We start from the raw sequence: 22,833 nt of genomic DNA, 5'->3' as shown, positions 1-22,833 counted from the left end.
TGACTATGATACATATCGGTTTATGCTACTTTAATTTGAGGGTGCAACGTTTTTCGAGCCATGTCATGTTATTTCCTAAAGATGCTATTAAAAGCCCTCGTTTATGTATTTCTACAGAAACATGCGATCGAAAAATATAACTTATACCCAATCGTAAGAATGGTAAATCAAAGAAAAATAACCGCTACTTATAGAATGTGAAGTGTTTACTCTAATAATGAAGAAAATTATCTAGAAACTTAGTAGGACTGAAATTCTAAAATACCATATCCTAGAGTCCTAACGAGTATGAACTAAAATTAAAACTTGTATATTGTTTTTGCTGATTCATATTTCAAAATGAAAACCTGATCCCTAAGTATAGATATATCGCGAAGAAACCAAGTCGTCCTATATAGTTCCATTTTTAATATGAGGTAACCAAGAATATTTTTATGAAAATATTAAAACTATAAGTTAAGAAAAAAACTAGCTGTTTTTCCTTATACTGTAAATATGTTTATTTTTCTCCCGCATACAATTGTTTCGAAGACCACGTGTCTCCTTCCTCAGTGCTAGTACCTAATTAGTTTAGTTAACCTATCTTAAACTACCACTATTTATCTCGTAAATTTTTGGCTCTACTAATTACATTTTAGTTAATTTTCTGATCATTCCCATATTTTCCCCTGCTTTTTTTTATTACCTGCTGCATACCTTTTTTACCAGGGTCGTTGCACAGTTTCCTTCATCGTGATTTAAGGTTACCTGCCTCCCTTCTTTGATGATATATGTGTGTGTTTGAGGTGGGGAAGCACTCAGACTTTAGTGGTCCATTGTACTCGACTCCCCCGTCTAACAAAATATCCCAGATTCGTTTATGTATCGCTGGATTCCCGTTAGTGGCTGTGATGCTACCCGCTGCAGTTGGAGCATATCAGCTTAGGCGGGGTACTCACATAGAAAATGTTCCGTGGATTCCGCTTCCTCATTACAGGATGGACACGTATCATCTTGGATAATTCCTATTCTGAACATATGCCCAGCTAGTGAATTATGGCCAGTCAGAATGCCCACCATACTTTTGCACTTCCTGCTTTTCGACAGGATGCAGTATATTTGTTTGGTTCTGACAGGAAGAGTTTGTTCTGTCTAACAGCATTAAGGCTTCGTCACCTGTCATTGTGGGAAGCTTGTTCCCAGTTTTTAATAGCAGCATCAGCCAATGCTACCGACACCCTAATTCCTGGTTCCGGTTAGGACATGGGGAAAGTTGAAGCCTCTTTTGCTAAGGCATCCGAGATTTCATTTCCCTCCACACCACAATGAGCACGTACCAAGAGTAAATCCACCTTATTGAATCTGGAAACAGAATTCAATCGGTTTCTACATTACTGAACGATTTTGGAAGTAATCAAAGTATTACTCAATGCCCTCAATGCAGCTTGACTATCGCTACAGATTGCGATGCGCCTGCCCTTCAACCGCTCGTCAATCATCCAGGTTTCAGCCTTTAGGGTCGCACACACTTCAGCCTGAAAGACCGTTGTGTATTGTCTCAAAGGAAAAGCCCACTTCTTGGTTTTATTCGAGAGATAGACTCCTGCTCCAGAACCGTTTTCTGTCTTTGAGCCATCGGTGTAGAAGACGTCAGTATATCCTGACACGCATTCTTCTGGTTCGTCCCAGTTTTCTTTCCGTTTCAAGATAACATCGTATCTTCTACCAAACAGATGTATGGGGATCTGAGAATCGGAAGGCATCGCGAAAACTAGATTCAGTTCTCTCAATGACTCTTTCAATGCTTTGTGCCCCCCATGTCCATTGTTTTCCCATAGGTCTAATCTCATTGCAGTGCCCTGAAACAACAAATCCAAGGCCTGCAAATCGAGTAATGCATTCAGAGCTGCGCCGAATGTGGTGCTCATGGCACCGGTGATACCCAGACACACAGTTCTTTGCAGTGTGGCTAGTTTACAACGAAAACTCTTCTGTTTTACCTTAACCCACCACACTAAGGACACAAAAGCGAACATCGGCCTAATGATAGCAATATATATTCGCATTACTACCTGAGGCTTAAGTCCCCATGTCGAGGCAAAGGTCCGCCTACACAACCCATAAGCTGTAAGAGCTCGTTTCATCTTTACCTCTACATATTTGTTCCAAAGAAGCTTCTTGTCTAGAATAACTCCCAGATATTTCACTTCTTCGGAGAGTTGCAGGATTGTACCCTTCATCTCTGGAGGGCAAAGCCCATTCAGTTTCATCCTTTTGTAAATAATACCATTGTGGTTTTATTTGGATTCACTGAAAGTCCATGCCTGAGACACCAACTGTCAATCAAATCATTGGTGTATTTCTACTCACCATTCCGAGATCTCGACCAACAGCCAGCACAGCCACGTCATCCGCATAAGCTTGACCGTGTATTGGCAGATTTTGTAGTTCGCATAGTAGTGAGTTGATCAACATACTCGACAGAAGTGGCGATAGCACATCTCCTTGAGGGCAACCTTTCGTCGCTTCCATTGTTAAGTAGCGATCAACACTCACTTCAGCACACAACAATCTCTGCGTTAGCAGAGCGTAGATTCACTTTATTAGAATTTCGTCAACACCATGCTCTCTGGCGGCATTATAGAGCTTTTGGAAGGGCGCACAGTCAAAAGCCCCTTCAATGTTCACGAACACCCCCATCGCGTACTTGCATCCTCTATTTTTGAACCCACAGAATTAAGAGCAGACTCACAGGACTTTCCACGTTGGTAAGCATGTTGGTTTTCATTTAGGGGGGTGCGACTGTAGCGCCTTCTCGCGAATGTGACGCTCTACCAGTCTCTCCAGACATTTCAGCGAAAATTATGTTAGGCTGATTAATCTGAAGTTCTTTGGATTAGAATAGTCATCACTACCTTCACCTTCTGCCAAGAGGAAGGCACGTAGCTCAGAGCAAGACATCGTCAAAAAATATTTCTTAGAAGTTTCTCTAAGTGTTCTATACACTCCTTTAGTATCGCTAGGTAGATGGCATCCATACCAGATGTTTTGAAGTGTTCAAATGATAGTAGAGCAGCTCCCGCTTTTTCATTGGTAACAACCGCTCTCGCAGTGTCCTAATTCTCCTTGCAACACCTTCGGTTTGCAGAAACCGCCACTTCTGAGACTTGTTCTCCCGGGTGGTGTACTTCCAAGAGAGTCTGTATAGACTCAACTCTCGAGTTGGTCTCAAGGATCTTTCATCGAAGATCTTGGTCCCCTTGACTGATCCAATGCCATAGATTCTGTTAAAACGAATCCATGGTTCTTGAACCAGAAATATATAAGGACAGTCCTGCTACTTTGCCGCCAGTAGATAGGAAGAAGCTTTGGCATGCTGCAGGTTGATTTGACTAACTCTTATGTTTGTAGCCATAAGTGCAGTCTAATATGAAACCGCCGCTAACTGAAAAGTCTACTGCGTTCAGTGTGGATCTCACCAGGGTTACAAGCTTGTCCTCACCTTCCACCGAAAGTTCCGCTTTCTTGTGTCCGATTTCTCTGAATATCGCCACATTGGTAGCAACGTCCATGTCCTCATTCGCAAGAAACTTCGCCTTCTTTCGCAGTGTCTTCCGTTGTCGTCGGCTAGAAGCCTTCCCAGGTTCACGGAGTCCGGGCTGCATGGATCTATTTTCACATACCGGCGTTAGACCAGTTGCATCCACATTACCAGCTTCGTTTTCTTCCGGTTTTCCGGGTACAGGCGGAGGATAAGGTTCTGACAAGCAAGCCTGTAGTCCCTTCTCCTTTGCCGAGCCTTCCTCAGCCGTATTTTGGAAGAGTTAGGTAACAATATCACCGACCGGCCGGCCGTAATCAGATTTCCAGTTGCTCTAATTAAGAGAGTTGCTGTACTATCCTTTTTGGCTGACCGTGTCGTAGACACCGGGTGTAGGTTTTCCACTGAAGTGGAGAGCCTGTCTTCCACAGATTTCTCCGTGGGGGGACATGAATTAGGTGAGGAATCCAAAATCCGTGCCTTGGTCACGACCACGATGATATATATGCTTTACACTGCATCTAAAAGGTAGGGTTTCCGCACCCGCTTTATAACATCCACATTGTCCATCGTTAGGGTATGCCCCTCTTCCACCATATGCCTTGCTACCATTGACTTGATGTTTCGAGGGTCGTCCTTTTCGTCTGTTGTACTATCTTATGTGTTCCTCGAATCTTGTGGTCACTAGCGTTTTATTCTGACCAATGTATACTTTTTCAGATTCTGCCCTTATATATTCCACTCATCTCTTCTTTTTTCAATTTCTCTTGTTGAGCCTAGCTTAGTCCTCAGTTGTCTGTTAGCGCTTGTACTTACTATTTCGATGTTGTATTTTGAAAGCGTATTCCTTATTTTGCTCGTTAACGATGAAAATGTAATGCTCGCTCTGATAGGAGCATTATCCCTTTTTTTGCTGTTTGTAGAGGGTTGTGAGTTGGTCCCTGTTTATTTTATTTTGTTTTTTACGTAATATTCTGTCTATTTCCTCCCTACTGTATCCATTTTTCACCGCTGTGTCTTTTATGTAAGTTATTTCCTTTTTGAAGCGCTCTTCCGTCAATGGTGTCACTAGCAGCCGATGTATCATACTATAGTAAACCGCCATTTCCTGCCCAGATGTATGTTTCGATATCCTCGGTATGGTACGTTGTGTGTGAGTTTTCTTTCTGAATATGTCAAATTCGAGCTTATTGTTGTTTCTTATTATGATAGGCTATTCGTTGGTCATCTTCCTTTTCCATTGCGAAAGTTATGTTGCGGTGTATGTTGTTTATTGCTTCCAGTGTTTTCTCGATGTCTTCGTTTGGGATTATAACCAATATGTCGTCTACGTAACGTGGCAAAAATTTTGGCATGATGCGCTGTTTTTCAATTTCTTCTTCTATGCTTTTCATGAAGATTTCGCTTATCAAGAGGGATAACGGGTTCCCCATTGCAGTTCCTGAGTTAGTTTTGTAAAATTGGTCTCTGCAGATGAAGTAGTTCTCATTCATGCAGAGAGCTGCTAATTTTGCGTGGACTTTCGCCTTTTTTCTTTCGTTAAGTTCCACCCATTGTTCCGTTAGCCAAACCTCGAGTTTTCAAACGGCTTCTTTGGTTGGTATGCTCGGATATAAGGCTTTTACATCGAATGATACCAGACAGTCGTTTTACTCCAGGTTTTTGTGTGCAACAAATTTCTCCACTAGCTCCATACTGTTTTTTACAGAATACTTGCTGTGATAATTTCCGATAGAGCTTATTTCTTTCATAAGCCACTTTGCAATTTTATAGGTTGGAGAGGTTGGTGTCCGCTATGATTGCTCGTGTCTGATTACCTTGCTTATGGATTTTTGGCTGGATCCTCATTCTCGGTGAAGACGGGTTTGGCATTCTCAAGTCTGCAATGTTTCCTAGTGTTTTCCTAATTGGATTCGGGAAGAGGATTGTTTCTCAACTTGAAAAAATTCCCATTTTTCAGTTTTTCTTCTAGGGCACTGTTGTATTCGTTCTTATACATTATTACAACCGCGTTTCCTTTGTCGGCTTTCGTGTAGAAAACATCCTTTTCTTGTAATTTCTTAACTATCGGGTCATATCGGTATGTTTTTCCACTTCTTTACGAACGATTTCCTTTGAGTCTAGATGTATTACATTTTCATCGTTAACGAGCAAAATAAGGAATACGCTTTCAAAACACAACATTGAAATTGTAAGTACAAGCGCTAACAGACAACTGAGGACTAAGCTAGGCTCAACAAGAGAAATTGAAAAAAGAAGAGATGAGTGGAATATATAAGGGCAGAATCTGAAAAAGTATACATTGGTCAGACTAAAACGCTTGTGACCACAAGATTCGAGGAACACATAAGATAGTACAACAGACGAAAAAGGACGACCCTCGAAACATCAAGTCAATGGTAGCAAGGCATATGGTGGAAGAGGGACATACCCTAACGATGGACAATGTGGATGTTATAAAGCGGGTGCGGAAACCCCACCTTTTAGATGCAGCGGAAAAAATATATATCATCAAAGAAGGGAAGCAGGTAAGCTTAAATCACGATGAAGGAAACTGTGCAACGACCCTAGGGAAAAAGGTATGCAGCAGGTAATAAAAAAAAAGTAGGGGGAAATACGGGAAGGATCAGAAAATTAACTACAACGTAATTAGTAGTGCCAAAAATTTACGACATAAATAAGGGTATTTTAAGATAGGTTAACTAGCATTGAAGAAGGTAGCACCCAACAATTGTATGTGGAAGAAAAATAAAAATATTTACAGTATACACCTAGTTCTTTTCTTAACGTATATATCAACTGTAAAAAAACATGGACATTAATTTCAACTTATTAAAACTATCCAGAATAGGTAAACTTTGCTGCACAATTAAGTTGGGCATTCGATTTAGTGGTCCGGAACCACTTTTGTGTCCCTTTGCATTTTCATCCTAAATTCACCAATTTTATATGATCATGATAATCATACAACATAAGATACATAAAAAATGTAAATTGATGGAAGCTAGCAAATTTGCGTGTGAAATTACGTCAGCTAGGGAATTTTACCATTTGAAGTCTCGATAAAAGTAACAACGCTAGCTATTTATGTTTATGTCAACAACACTAACTGATGGGCGGGCTATTTATCATATCTTTATCAAAACAATTTATCAGCCTTACTGCTTTGTTTGCAAGAAAGGAATAACTTGATAAGAAAACTTAAAAATGACTATTGTAATAATAATAAAAAGAAAATACTAAAAATAACGCATTACCGAACAATTGGATTTAACCTTGCTCTATTAACTTCTAAACGCTCGGATGCCGAACTCATTTGTGAATGTGTTGATCCCATCAACATTTTCGTTCTTTCCATGTAATCAACATGTGTTTTGAATAGTTCGGTGTATCGTTCGTGCAATTTGTTGTACTCCTGAAAAATATATGCGATATGTTATCAGTGAGGAAGCTGATGAAATGTTTCAGAACTAAATGTGGGATTAATTTTCCTAAATTAAAGATCAACATTGACGGTTACGAGCTGTTCATGTTTATAGATAACAAAATGACAAAGTGGGTGTTACAAAAAATAATAAATTTAGAAGTTTGTATTTTAAACGTTAGTCTTGATCCCATTGCAAATTATTATTATCAAATGGGACAATTGAATAAATAAATCAAAATTAGTTAATTACTTACTTTCTTCAGCTCTCCTTCTCGTTCTTCCAATCTGCTAGCATGCTCTAAACTATTTTTGTGCTTTAATTCCAACATTCGTACTATACTCTCCAGAGATTCCAGACGACTAGCTAACTCTTTATTTTCTGCTTCGGCAACGTCTTCAGTTTCAAGGAGCTGCAATAATTGGTTTTGAAATTTTCGTTCCCACCGACCATTCCTATCAAGTATTGGAAAAAAATCCCAATTACCTTCTGTTCAGCAAGTTTCCGGGCACTTTTTTCCCGCTCATATTGTGTGACCAATTGTTCATTGTCTTCTCGAAGCAATTCCACTTCAACATCTTGTTCCTGATTTGCTCGGTAGGCAGCATCTAAGCATTCTAATACGTTAACAAGTAGTGGCATTAATGTTTTGACAACATCCTCGTCGTAGCGCTGTATCATTCGTTCGAATTCCTGATATATACTGGCGGCAAGGGATTGAACCTGCGTATTGAAGGAAAAGCGAAAAATTAAAGATTTGGTAAAACTATTTTAACGTCAATTAATGTTTAAAATATTGTGTAGGTGTTGTGGAGATGCCGATAACTTTATTACTATTGTATTCCCGCAACCATACAACTAACTAAAGTATGCAATACAATTGCAGCGGAAGATAGACACTATTTTGTTTTTGTTATATTGGATCTACTTAAATGTACAACTAATTTCTAAAAACAAAAGCTGGCCTTGCTCTGACTATAAATGAGTTAGAAACGGCTAACAACTTTTACTACTGAAAATTTTAGCTAAGGATTTTGAGCCCTTCCTCTAATCAAGAAGTATCAGTACGCTATTCGGTCTGCCGTCCTTTTAAGAGTGCCAACAGTTTTACGTGGAAGGCTTCGATTTTGAAACCTACAGTCTGTTACATAAGAGCGTGGTCACTGTTAAATAACAACAACAATTGATTTTTCGAAAATTCGCAAATTTATTGATAATTTGGTCGTCAATACTCAATGCAAATACCTCAGTGGCAAGTCCAATCTCCTTTCCACTAGTTTTTCTGCATATTCTACCGGAAAAGACCTCCAAATTTTCCGAATTTGTTGAGAAAGTTGATCTAAATTACATGGCTTGCATCTGCGAAACTGCATTTTCATCAGAGCCCACACATTTTCCATGGGATTTGTATCCGGTGACTGAGATGGCCAATCTAAAGTGACAACTCCGTTTTGCGCCTTCCACTCGCTACACGCTCGACTCCCATGTTTCGGATCGTTGTCCTCTTGAAGGATCCAGCTTTCATTTTTCTTGATATACCATTGTTTAGCAGATGGTAACAAAGCCTTTCGATATATTTTATTCATTTTTTCGGCATTTAAATTCTCGGTAAATAAGAACAAAGCACCGAAATCTTTGTTTGAGAAGCACCCCCAAACATGGACCTTGACGGGGTGTTTAACAGTCCGTTGAAGCATCCTACTGGTGGAGGTTGTCCAGGCGTGTTTGATGCTCGGAAATGCCCAGAAGGAGGATTCATCAGAAAAAATTACGTTTCTCCAATCGCGGTCCAAGTTTTCCTTCGCCTATTCCACTCGTTTTTCAACGTGTTTTGCACTCAACATTGGTTTTTCCAAAGTACTGCGATATTTCAGTTTATTGGCAAGCAGGTGCCTGCGAATCGTTCCGTAAGATATGTCACCACCTTTTGCTTTCAATTTCACAGCAGCTCCACGTAAAGTCAAAGTTGGATCTTTCGAGAACAATGCGAGAATCTTTTTTTCGTCTTTTTTTGAGACTTTGCTTGCACTTCCGCGATCAGGAAAATCATCAACGTTACCGACCTTTTTATAGCGATTTATCCACTTGCTAACGAACTGCTTCGACTTTCCCATATATTTCGCAGCAGCAGTTTGCGTTAATTTGGGTCCTTTTTCATGCAAACATAGAAAAATTGCCTCAAAGCGAGAGGCGTAAACAGCACTCATTTTGAAAAACCACTCAATTGAAGACTAAATTTGACAGAGAGCTGACTTTTTACAAAAAGCATGAAGGACTGAGGTGCCGTCTATGTCATAGAAAAAGAAACAGGACGTTCTGATTTTTTATCTACGTGTAACAGTGACCACGCTCTTATGTAACAGACTGTAAATGTAAATATGTCACTTTTTTGCATTTTTGCGAAGAATAGGATATGCACATTGCCTCTTTTTCCTTATTATCATTGTTGAATGTTTCACTGTAAAAGGAGGAGGAGAATCTCCTTCTTATCTTCTCGGCTTTGTGATGAAGAGTATTATTTTCGATTTATGCTTCCCAATTTGTCTTCAAATAAGCGAAACCCAACATCTTCAAGATCAATGCTATCTTATCCATTACCGTAGTTTATCGAAGATGGGATATATCGTTATTATGAAGTTCCATAATAGTAGACGAAATACAGAGCCTCGGGATACCCGCGGAGGCAATTTACTCCTTAAGTCCATTATCATTGTCCCACCGGAACCATCTTTTCTCCAAGTAGTCGCTCATAAAAGTAAGAAGATAACTGAGAATATCAATTGTCGCGGAAGACACTTCAATTTGGTTCCAGTTGACGGAATTCAGAGCATTTCGTAGATCCACACATTTTCATGGTTTTAATACTAAGATCACTTCACCGAAATGAGCCTGCTAATCTGAAAGGACATCAACTACCTCAAGCAGTTATTGCCAGCTCTAGGACTTCCCTCCTAATGCTTAAAAATACATGATACAATAAGAAAACGGCGACTACATCATATATCACACACATACACATCCAAACCAAGTCTTTTATAGTATGGTGGTCAGCACCCTTCCCTTGCTGAAGCCATTACCCTTGGATGATGATGAAATCAATGCACGTGATCTCTCGAATTATCTTTGAGTGATCCTATCACAACTCTGTAGACACCTACCAAAATATAGTTTGCCTCTTAGCAGAGTTCTGGTAAGAGTAAGGACTAACGGTTTCGTCCAGGGCAGAGGCAACCCATCAGACGCTGCCTCACCTCTGCCCTGGGAGCAGCGTGAATGTATCACGTATCACTACCCTAAACAATTCTGATAAGAGGTTTCTTCAGACTTTTTTAAAAGCTTAGTCTTTCTTTATTAGCAAGTCTTATCTACCTCCTTGTGAGTAATGACAGCTCGAGCGAAGGTTAGGCAGCTCAACATTCTCGCAGTAGTCAGTTTTCTTTTGGAGAATGTGCATCGTCTAGGCATAACGTCGTATTCCATTCTTTAGAAAGTTTTTTCCTGATTTAACTGAACCTCTAAAAAGTTTACTGGACCATCGTTTTGTTCGCCAATTTTTCCACCTTGTCTAGAACAAAATAACCTGCTTAGAATAAAATACTCTGGTAGTCGCTGTGAAAATAATTTTAATGAGCTAAAACATGTTAGGCTTCAGCGCAGCGCTAACGAATGTTAGCTAGTTAGGCCCCGAGGCCATCTTCTTCGGTACGCATTTACTTCTCTTTCGTTGTCCGGTACCATCTCCTAGTGCGCAACACCTAACAATCAATTACCTTTTGATTGCATTTTGCTGGTTATCAACAATAACGGGCGTTGGAGAGCATCCTAGCGAAGAAGCTTTCTGTAGAGTTCACTTGGAAATTAGTTTGTGAATGCAAACCGTGTACGACAAAAATTGAGGTCGAATTATCAGGTATACTCCTAATTAATTTCCAGATTTTCCGATAGATGACGTTCTATGTTTTGTGTCGCTGTTGGTCGCAGATACCTGTCATTTTGTTTAGTTGTTGTCGAGTGTCTAATCTGCGTTGACGTCTCCCCAAAAAATTCCTCCAGCAAATTTTTATTGCGCGTCAAAAATGTCGGCGTACGTATCGAGCACATGCGCCATGCATTGCTTTTCATGTCCAATCAAGGAAAAAAGTGCCCGAGAGCCACTGTGCACTTGTGGAAGTTTATGGCGATCGTGCATTAACACTTCGAACATGTGAAACCTGGTTTCGACAATTCAAAAATGGAAATTTCGACCTGAACGACGCTGCACGATCCGGCAAGCGAAAATCGTTTGATGACGCCGAATTGAAAGCATTATTGGATGAAGACAACACGCAAACACAACGACAGCTTGCAGATACGTTGGGAGTTCAAGAGCAAGCAATTTCGAAACGTCTGCGAGCCATGGGAAAAATTCAGAAGTGTGGAAAGTGGGTGCCGCATGAACTGACCGAGAGACAAATAGAGAACCGGAAAGTGACGTGTGAAATGCTGCTTCAACGGTACAAAAGAAAGTCTTTTTTCCATCATATTGTTCGGGCGACGAAAAGTGGATTTCCTTGGAGGACCTTAAACGCAACAAATCGTGGGTGAGTCCAGGTGAAGCCTCGACATCGACGGCACGACCAAATCGTTATGGTCGGAAGGTCATGCTGTGTGTGTGGTGCGACCAGACCGGTGTGATCTATTTTAAACTGCTGAAACCTGGTGAAACTGTGAACGCCGTTCGCTACAAACAACAAATGAGAGATTTGAGCCGAGCGATTGCGGAAAACCGACCAGAATATCAAGAAAGACAGAAGAAGGTGATTTTACTCCACGACAATACACCATCACATAAGTCGAAAGCCGTTCGCGACACGCTGGAAAAACTTAAACGGGAGGTGCTTAACCATGCGGCTTACTCACCAGACCGGGCCCCATCGGATTACCACCTCTTTGCCTCTTTGGGCCACGCACATTCTGAGAAGCGCTTCGACTCCTACGAAAATTTGTGGAAATGGTCCAAAGACAGTCAATTCTAATGGCGTGGTATTCAAAAATTACCAGAAAGGTGGACAAAATGTGTAGAAAGCGATGGAAAATATTTCGAATAAAATAACTATTACGGTTCCCTTGGGGAGGCACCCGAGAAAAATCCAAGCTCGGGAGAAATTACCCCACTCCCGCCCTTTTTTGTCCGACCTGTAACCGGTACCAGTATCCTCTTGCCTTTGCTATAAATCTGCGCAAGGTATAGGTTCAAAAGTAATTTCCCCCTTAGTTCACCGTGAAGCACCGACTGACTACGAGAGTGTTATTCGTGACGCTACGTGGAGGTAGCATATGAAGAGTTTAACGGTTATCTGAAGGAAACTCCTAGTTGCGATACTTCTTACTTCAATCAATCAAATGAGTCTAAATTATTAGAAAAGTTTTCCAAAAAAGCTATCTTGGGCGGTTGGACGACGAGTGAAGGAGCGGAATTTATCAGTTTTGAAATGAACTCAGAGCCTTACATTAAGGGGGTAGCATTTTGAAACTTTTTTTGATTTTCTGAATGGAGAACCTTTCAGGAATATTATGAGAAATGAATGAGATGAATCGTAGCAAAACTAAGGAAGCTACAGCGGTTTAAGCAGCCACATCTCACACATGGACTCGTGGTTCGAATGACAAAAAGTTATAGCTGCTAATGTATTGGATTCGTTCAAACAAATGTATAGTGTTTTGAACGCCATTATGAAGATCTGAGCAAAGATGTCCTCCTGGAGCGATGTATCGGCCGTTTTTTTTCGAACCAACATATTCGGAAAATCTCACCAAAGCACTTGAGTGAAACCTCTGTCATCGTCGAGATTACAAGAAGGAGGGAAGGAAGATTCAAAGAAGGTTCCTTACTTTGCTAACCTTTATGCAAGCCACTGACTCTTTTAAAATTTTGAACACTAGCTCCGTACATAATCTATATAATTACGCAATTTTCGAGGTAACTCTCGAGATTTTTTTTCAAATTTGTTAACATTTTTTATTTCGCAATAATAAATTAGCCGATTTTTCTCCGCGAAAATCGCGTTTTTCACTTCAAAGTGTTCCTAAAAAATGAAAAATTTAATTTTCGAAAAAACAAAAAACTTTTTCTATAGCTCTCATCCAATTGTCGCGATGGAAGTCCTAAAATATGTAAAAATAACTGTAGCTACAGTCATGTGGAACGAAAAATAGACGCGTTCACCTTTATGTGAACAAGGGTCTTGAAATACAAAAGATTTAAGAAATCTATCCTATTGTCACGGAGCGTTCGTAATAAAGGGCATTTTCGTTGATACTAAATTTATTTATTTGTAAGTTCTTACTTACAAACAGAATAATTAAAATTACATATTGTCCACAAAGAGAAAAAGAAGGAGGCAGAAAAGGAAATAAGAAACTCAACCTATCCATAAAGTATGAGGAAAGCTGACTTTGGCACATGTCGCAGAATTGGAGAGTAGAAATAAAATTCCAGCTCCGCGAAGAACTTCCCGAAAATATCTGCTTCGGAATCGGGAATAGATTTTGATCAATAAAGTGTCTAGGTTAGATTGGAGTTCTTAATAGACAAGTCAGAAGAAAACAGTTTAAAGTCATCAGAGTATAGAAGAGGATGGGGTAAGCAGACTGGCAGAGACGTTGAACCATCTTATTTCTGGTTGCACTGTTATGGCACCTATGCAATACACGAACAAGCATAATGCTGTATGTAAGGTGATCCATTGAAACCTTGCATACTAACATTGGCTGATCACGGTAAATGCCCAGTTTAGAGATATGAACCGCAGGCAATACTCTATAGTTTTGCTTACAGCATGTACTGGCACCGACAAGTTCTAACTGATCGTCATAAAGCGCACAACAAGCCTGACGTGACGGGTTGCTCCGCGTATATTATTGATGTTGCTATCTCCTATAATAGCAACATTCAACGGAAATATGTGGAGAAGAAGGTGAACTACGAGTCACTGGCTCGGGAAATCAAAGAAATTTGGCGCCTCGGGTACCTAAAATTCTTCACGACTTCCTTTGATATCCTGGAACTCTCAAACAGTCCGGCTCAAACCATAAAGAAATACACCATCCTGCATACGTGCTCGAAGTTGCGGGGAGTTCTCGACTGCTTCTCCAATTAGCCTACCACTGGCAGCCACCGCCAGATTGCTTTTACCTTTAAATAGGTAGGACCCTAAATGCTTGGCACTTAGTGCTAGTATTAGGTAAAATACGGAATCTGCAGAGATTGCTACAATAAGGAGCCTTGAATAAAGCCCTGTGGCACCCCAGACCAAAGGAAAAGAAACAGAATATGCAATTATCAAAAGATAAAAGCAGGATCAGTTAGAAAAAGAGGAGGCGTGCGGTGTAATAATTGAGGGGTGAATGATACTGATGATATCAAAGATAGTCGCACTGCGTTCTAAAAGAACTATTGCGTAGCTCTGGCTATAGTGTAACTAATAACTATAATATGTCGATCAATCCTATAACCGATGGGAATTTCAGGGTGTTTCGTACTTCTAGGTGTTTTAGTTTAGCATCTAGTATTAAGAATTCTCCCAAGGGTATTAACTTACATTGCACAAGTGCCCGATATTGCCCCAGAATATGTAAAAAAGCTCCATGATTCTTCCAGCAGAATCAGCAGAATTCGCAGAGCTTCCCCTGGTGGTAGTTTAGTCTACAGTGATTATTCCTACTACGATTCTAAGGTTCTTTTTGAGTGAGTTTAAAAAATCCGTTGCTACATGTAGGAGGAATAATTCGAGTCTCTAAGGCGAAACGCAATATGATCGCGAATATGCGGGTTAGGTACGAGGTAGCTACTGGCTGCCTAGCTTCACGCGCAAAAAAACTACTATGTAGGGTAGGTTCTGCGCATGTTTTTGATGTATTGGTAAGTCGATGTGCCTAGATAGTTATCTTGTCTATGCGATGGGTCACATTTATCTATCAATTATACTTTCGCCTGAAATATACTGATATACTTATCCATTGGTTCAAAGTACGTTTTGGTTGGATCAACCACTCGCGTGCCTGCTCTCTCTACTGCCAGTCATCCCTGTACCAGGTAATCAATTGCGGCTTAAGGCGTAGGTCACTACAACGCTCCCCCAGTATGCCCTATTGTTCCATGGTGTTTCAAATTTCTTCTTGAAGTTCATATGTTATCCATCGGTATCAGTAATTTGGGATACCGCCTAGAAAGAATATCCATTTTCTTTCTTTTAGACAGCTTTCCAAGTCGTTGATATCCTCAGATATCCTGAAGATTACCTTCCTTGCCTGGAAGTAAATCCCCACTAGTGATATATATCATCCAATCGTTGAAGTTGTGTTACTCCTTGACTGTTGTGCCGAGTTCCCAAATACTTGGTCTCAATATCGGGGGGGGAAAGTTAGATTGATTGAATAAAACACTTTACAACTTACCGAGTCAAAGACATTAGGAAAATCGATATAAGTGAAGTGCACTTCCTACCGAGAAATCTGAATCTAATCTCAAGTTGCTAAAACTAGGTTGACCACAGACCATGTTTTTCTTTAGGTATGAGGTGACCAAAATATGTGATCAATCAGTCGTTGACATATCTCTCAGGGCTTCTAAAAGCCTTGAGAGGTGTCAAATAGGACAGTAATTCTCAGCAAGGGTATTATCACAATTCTCTATCGAGAGGTTATTGAAGATTATGCTGAAAGGAATTTGCGAACGTTGCGAATATGAGGCCAGAACAGTTTACAATATTTACAATATAAAACATATATCAGCGCTTTCAAAAAGGGACAACAGGTACATAACATTGATAGTGTTCTCTATTCGACTGAGATCCGAACCCACAACAACGAAATGGAGACGCTGACATACTACCTCCTCAACGATTGCGTTGTACTAAGGATATACAAGTCGGGAACCCCAAGCTCGGTGCTTCAGGTAGGAAACGTTTTGTTTGTTTATACGTAGCCCGTAATATATACTTATATTTAGCACATCAAACTACTCACTTTAATGTAATATTGATATTGATTTTTTTTGAGTTACAGTAAATTTACAAGTAACAGGCAACTCTGAGCTACTGTATTTTCATTAGTAACAGTATTGTATAACTCTAGGATAAATTTAAGGGGGGGAGGGGGGTTTTCTACTTAATTTCCCCAAAAACATGGTGATATGCAATTATTAAGTTAATTGGAATATATATCGATATGGAGAGTATTTTGGGGCCTGGGTACCGTATAGAGGCAGCTTCATGATTTGTTTTCAGATTTTTCGGTTGGGAAATTTTTGAGAACGGGGCCGAAATCATCAATTCGACCACTGTATTCCCCGCCTTCCTAACAAATGTCCAAACTCAGACTGGCTTTGAAACGTATTAATCGAGACTTTTGATACTCAATAACACTATATTCGGTGGAAAAATATTTTACACCCCCCTTTACATGTGTGAGGACCGCTCCCTAACTCAACGTAGAAAGATGTAACTTACTGTGGCCGTTCACAGTTCCCACCTTCTCATCAAATTTCATGCCAGTCAGTATAGCCATTTCTGAGTTTCTGAGAAGTGATAGACAGACACCGAACCATCAGGAGACACGCGTCAATGACTCTACTTCGACTAAAATAGAGAGAAAAGGAAGGCTGCAAAAGAGGTCGTGGCCGGGTGCGCTGATTATAAAATCAACAAATGACCTGATATACGCGGCAATCATGTAGAAAGTGAACACACTTTTCCCCCTGGACCTGAGTGAATCGGATAAAACCCATGCAGAAAAGCGATTTACTCCTTGAACTTAGGCCTGGGGAGAGCAAGTCTAATGATCTCTATAAAAATATCCAAGTCGTCACTGGAAAAAGCAGCGGAAATAGAGATGAGCCAGGAATCAATGCTAATCGAAAGCGAAGTCCTAAAAGAAATCACCACAAAAGAAGAGATCTGTGAGGCCCTAAAGACTCAACTCGGGTTAGCTTCGATCTTTGAGTCCAATGTGATAAGGCTACATAATGCATATGGTGGCACTCAGACAGCCACAATAGCTTTGTTATTCGAACCACCGAATAGCTCCGTGGATAGAGCACTGGGTTATAATCCGGAAGGCCGCGGTTCAAATCTCGCTGGTGGCAGTGGGAGTTGTATCGTGACTTGACGTCGGATACCAGTCGACTTAGCTGTGAATGAGTACCTGAGTCAAATCAGGGTAATAATCTCAGACGAGCACAATGCCGACCAAATTGCCTCCTACAGTGTACTGTTGTGTACCGTTACGGTCTTCAATGAAGTGCTCTAACACACTTCAAGGCCCTGATCCGATATGGATTGTGGCGCCAACGATTATTATTAAATGAGGTTCCTACAGCTGAATTTAAACCATTGCCAGGCAGCTTAGGAGTTTTTTTAAAAATTGGAATATGAGGGATTCTCAGTCCACATCCACTTGATGTTATACTGGACAAAATGGAGAGCTACTTACTTATGATCCACGAACCCTTCGTTTGGGGCGTAGCGGCCAAATATACAAAAAGAAAGACTAACGATTTTGTTCAGGGCAGAGGCCACTCATCAGACGCTGCCTCACCTCTGCCCTGGGAGCAGCGTGACCAAAAGTGACAACAAGTGGAAAACGCTCCTTTATATAATCGCAAAACACGACAAGGGTGCGAATTATATCAAAGCGCCAATAGTTTGAACTTAAACCAGATTTATGTTTGGAATACTGATCTCTCAAAGCGTGCTTGAAAATGAAATTGACGTCGTCTTTATATGTGAATATTACAAAGCTTTCTACAGTGTTGGTTTTTGTATCAGACAGAAGTGGCAAAGTGGCAGTCTGTACTTGCGAAACCGAGCAATCGAAAACACGAGCAATAGCCCAGAAGACAAATTCACGCGAACTAAGATAGACGGCATTCATATACTCAGTTGCTACGTTGCGCCAAGCCTCACGCATGGATGATGGCTTCCGAAGCAAGCCGTCACAACCCAATAATAATAGTTGGCGACGTTAACGTTTGGGCCGAAGATTGGTGTAGTCGCGAAACAAAGGCAAGAAGCATTCTCACATCTGAATGTTGTTCTGGAAAATACTGGCGGTGCCAATACTTTTCTGAGGCGGGATATGAGATCGATGACAGACCTTATGTTTTTTAGCGACACATTATCTAAGGATCTCCAATGGCAGGTGAGCGAGAAATATACGCACACCGACCATCCAGCTGGAACGTAGGACAGACGCAAAACATCACAACAAAACTGCAGGAGCGAATTGGACAATCAAAAAGCTTGGTAAGCAAATGCTCGAGGAAATACTTTTACACGAGGCGATGCCGATGGGAAACGCAAAAGGAAAAGTGACGCAGGTTCTTGAAAGGATACAGAAAGCATTTGATGGTTCCATGGAACGCCGCACTGTACTCAAGAAATGAATGCCCAACTTCTGGTAGAATGCCGATATTGAAGAACTTCGTAAAATTTGCCTTAAAGCCAGGAGACACAGCCAACGCAGCAGGAACCGACTTGGTTCTGAAGAGTTGCACAGCCGATATAAGAAGGCGAGGAAAAAACTGCAAGTGGTCATCTCTAGAAGTAAAAGTGGATACTTAAAGAGGTTATGCAAGGAAGCGAACTCCGAACCATGGGGAGATGCATACAAGCCAGTAATGGCATCAACCAAGGGTAAGCGCGCTCCACCGATTATCAACCCTGATTTGCTGGGGGATATCGTTAGTGCTTTCTTCCCACAAGTTTCAAGTGAATCGAACCTATCTATTGTCGAAATAGATCACGATGAAATTCCCGAGGTAATCACTGGAGAAGTTGTGAAAGCCGAAAAGAATATTGTCGAACATAAGGCCCCAGGCTTAGACCACATTCCAAATAAGGCTCTGATAGTGGCCGTCAAAACAGTTCCAAGGTGGTTCGCTGAAACATTTACGATGTGCCTTAAAGAAGGGATTTTCCAGGAAAAGTGGAGGAAACAGAAGCTTGTGCTAATCCCGAAGCCACATAAACCTTTGAGTGATCTTTCGTCTTAGAGGCCCATATGCCTATTAAACGACAGTAAAGTTTTCGAATTGGTCATATTCAATAGTTTTGTACCAATCATAGAAAGCCGGGGTGGCCTTTTTCATAAGCAGCTCGGATTCCGAAAGGGAAGATGTACTGTCAATGCGATCAGTACGGCGACGGAAATTGCGGAGAAAGCAATGGAGGCATATAAATCTTAACCATCTCTCGATGTGAAAAATGCCTTAAATGCTGCAAAATGGAGCTAAATAAGTGCGTGTTTAGTCAAATTAGGCGCTCCCAAATACCTGGTGCGCATAGTCATGGTATTTCTACAGAAGAGGGTATTGTGTTACGATTTGGACAATGAACCCAAGACATATAGAACAACCTGCGGAGTTCAACAAGGATCAGTCCTCGGTCATATTCTGCGGATGATAATGTTTGACGGAATTTTGAAGATGCAACTGCCCAAAGGAGTGACAAACATTGGCTTCGCAGACGACATCGGACAAGATATTGATGAGATAGAGGTACTCATAATTGAGTTAATTTCCGAAGAAGAAACTGGTCTGATGTTCGCAGGGCATAAAACGAAGGTAGTTTTATTCACCAAGGGAAAGAAACAAACGTCGATAAAGGTTAGGATTGGCGAACACGTCATACATTCGCAGCCAACGTTTAAATGTCTAGGAGTCATGGTTGACTAAAGACTGAAATTCAAGTCCCATCTTGAGAATTGAGCAACAAAAGCTTTCGAGGTGGCTATATTGTTGGCAAGAATGACATCTTCATTGAAGCTAGAAGCAAATAGAAGAAAAATCGCAGCCCCATACCAATTGAGTGTATTGCGAACGCCGTGCGCTTACCGTACAACATCAGACGAAGCACCATGTGTGATATCAGGCCTGGTCCCCATCGACATCTCGGCGAACGAGGGTCGACGCCTCTATGACCCATTATATGCAATCGGTATGTCCTGCACTTATTGTCGGCAATTAGCACGAAAAGTACCTATTTTGGAATGGAAAAAAAATGTTAGCGATGATTTACCTAAAGGACGCTGGACTCACAAAATTATTCTAGATGTCTCAAAATGGATCAAACGAAGGCACGGTGAAGTTAATTGCGACCTAACTCAATTTCTAAGCAGGCAGGGAGGGTACCGTGCATACTTTTACCACTTTGGGCGTGACGACTCACCGTATTGCCCGACATGCGTGGTGATTCCGGAGAATGTGTTTTAACTGCCTAAGGTCCGCCGTACAGAGAGCAGAGGTGGAGATTGACGACGGGGTGCGATTGTCATCCGAGACTATCGTGAACCACATACTAACCTCTGAAACATCTTGGAGGGCGGTGGAAAAATTAATGACTGCGATCCACAATCAGCGGAGAAAGGAGAAGCTTCGGAGGAAAATAGCATATAACGACACGACTCACAATTCGTAACTGATCCTGCTCCGCGACGTAATACCGAAATCGCAGTCTCGCGGGGTAAGCGAAAGAGAAGGAGATGGTCTCACATAACCGTATGGCAGGAGCCAGGGATAGATTTTGAACCTTTCCACCTAACAAAAAAAAAGGACAGATAGACATTGAACCGATTTTGTAAAACAAAACCTTAATTGAAAAATATGAAGAATTAGATAACAATTCAAAGAAGCGTTTCTCTGAGACTACAGAGAAAACTATTTTTCGAATCACACATTTGAGTCTATAGTTGCATTAGGTTTGGAATATTTAGCTCTCGTATTACTAAGTATGGTAGGCAACATTACTCTAATTATCCCAGTATGGAAACATCTATTTACAGTGGTTTAATTGAAGATGTTAAAATTGTTTCACCGACGTTTTAAGAATACTGATTTATAGTTGATTTCTGATGTAATTGTGAAATTCCCAAATTACAACTTCATATCAAAGGGGCTGGCAAAGTACTAAAGTTATAAATCATGTGAATAAGCAGCTATTATAGATAAAATTGTCCGTTTCCCATGAGAATAGTGTAGAGTGTTTTTCTACTGATTTACAATTTCCATTGTGTAATTGGATATTTTTTTAAAGCCCAAAATAGCCCAATACTAATACCTTATGCACCATATCTCCATCATTCACATGCATGATTGTATCAAATTGCATTTCAAATTAAAAAGGTCTTCAATCTCATATTAGCAAATGTATTTACGGTCGTATTTCATTATTTATTTTCTTTAGAGTATCTGCTAAACAAATTGTATACCTTTCTAATTTGCAAGATAGTGTGAAACCTTTGAAATTCTCCCTCGTAAGTGTGCTTTTCCAAAAATACTACAAAAAATCATTGAACGTATTTACATATCTTATCAATCAATGAATCAATGCCCATGTAATTAATTTAGGCATACTTATCTTGTATTTGAAGATACCAGTAAGAATAGACTTACTTCAGAGGTACATTTCCATTCATACTTGTCAGGAATTGGTAATTTCCTGGGTAAGCGTGGTTTGGTCTAAATAAAAACAAAGGGGAAATAATAAATACGTATCAAATTAAAGGAAAAAATAATAATATTCGGTAGTTTCTTAAGGGATTTTAAAAAATTAATTTCGAATCGATTTCATTTGATATTATGGAAGAAATATCAATGAAGAGTATGCATAGGGTAGAGACACAAAACCACAATCGAAACACTACTTTGTTATCTAGTTTTAGTCACAATCTTTTAATTATCCAACCTTTGCGTTAGGGATTATACGAAATGTTGCCGTTTTTTTAAGGAAAAAGTAATTACTCACATTCAAAATTTGTTGGTTAGATACTTATGTGTGTAATGTATGTAAAATAAATTCAGCAAAATCATTCTAACATAATTAACAATCCGATTACATGTAAATCTGGGCCTGATGAATTATTAATATCATTACTCGTATTATGTGATGCAGATGCTATTCAAAACTTAAAGTAAATCCAAATGCATTTTTCTTAATTTAGAAAAAGATTAGAGCTTCTTTGCTATTTTGATTGTAATGCTTATTCGAAGAGATAAAATATGTTTTCAGGAAATATATAGACAAAATTTAAATGAATGTTGTTTAAAGTTGTGGTTTATCTACATATTTTTTTCTGCGGTTGTGAAATTCATTTAGCAATGAGAAAAATGTGCTTTTTTTCTTTTACAACGTTGGAATTCTTATGGTTACGTTCGCTTTTTATTGAAACGAATGTAGAAAGTTCATGGCAATGGTATATCGTTCATTTCTCCATGCCTATTTACGTATTCTAAATATAGTTAAATGGACGATTTTTTTAGATCGGAAGGCATCCATGAGTTGCAGCTGAAATTGTTTCATCATTCCGGGGATAAGATTGTGGAGAACTTGCTTCTTAAATGTTTTGTTGACTCATCGCCCATCATTTCGCATTTTAGTTTGAAATTATGACTAAGTGAGCTCATCAAGATTGTTCCTTATATAATTGTTGATGATTTAGCAACAATGTCACATATAGACTCTTGAAATAGTATTACAAAATCAAACAGGTATCTACTATTGGTAAGTTTAACGATCATGAAATTTGTATCCCCATTAGAATCGCAATGAAGGATGTTTAAGAATTTACAAGGCCTCTTTGGAATGGTTATCGAGCAATTTTGAAAATATCCCTTTATATCCATTTTGACTCCTATGGCCACTAGGCGTCTCAATTATCCTTTCTAAGTGAAACCAAAGTAGGAAGAACTTTGGAAAATAGTCTCTACCTCTTTTACAACTTTATGAATCGTGGTAATTATCTTAACCACCCAACCTCCATTCCGTGAGAGAACCCGTGGCGAGGCTACTCGGCTGCCGGACGTCAAAACGAACGCAGCGCTCTCGCCCTCCTTCCAGTGCCGTCTGCTACCTG

General features: G+C 40.1%; 1 protein-coding gene across 12 annotated transcripts in view; it reads right to left on the bottom strand.

Annotated features, from left to right (window-relative positions):
- The window catches only part of LOC119650443 (JNK-interacting protein 3), a 64,610-nt gene that overhangs the window by 26,734 nt on the left and 15,043 nt on the right, over positions 1-22,833 (bottom strand). For 6 of the 12 annotated variants that reach the window (XM_038053291.1, XM_038053292.1, XM_038053286.1 and 3 more), the window contains exons 2-5: positions 21,339-21,439; positions 7,432-7,672; positions 7,202-7,357; positions 6,778-6,935 (exon numbers count right to left, since the gene is read on the bottom strand). In XM_038053291.1, coding sequence (XP_037909219.1) covers positions 6,778-6,935; positions 7,202-7,357; positions 7,432-7,672; positions 21,339-21,439 — 656 coding nt within the window. Of the gene's footprint in view, positions 1-6,777; positions 6,936-7,201; positions 7,358-7,431; positions 7,673-21,189; positions 21,297-21,338; positions 21,440-22,833 lie in introns of those variants that run through there. The other 6 variants (XM_038053294.1, XM_038053299.1, XM_038053295.1 and 3 more) reach the window with 4 other exon arrangements.

The sequence above is a fragment of the Hermetia illucens genome, chromosome 2 (genome assembly GCF_905115235.1).
Source record: "Hermetia illucens chromosome 2, iHerIll2.2.curated.20191125, whole genome shotgun sequence".
NCBI classification, from domain to species: domain Eukaryota; kingdom Metazoa; phylum Arthropoda; class Insecta; order Diptera; family Stratiomyidae; genus Hermetia; species Hermetia illucens.
This window is presented reverse-complemented; position numbering and strand designations above follow the sequence as displayed.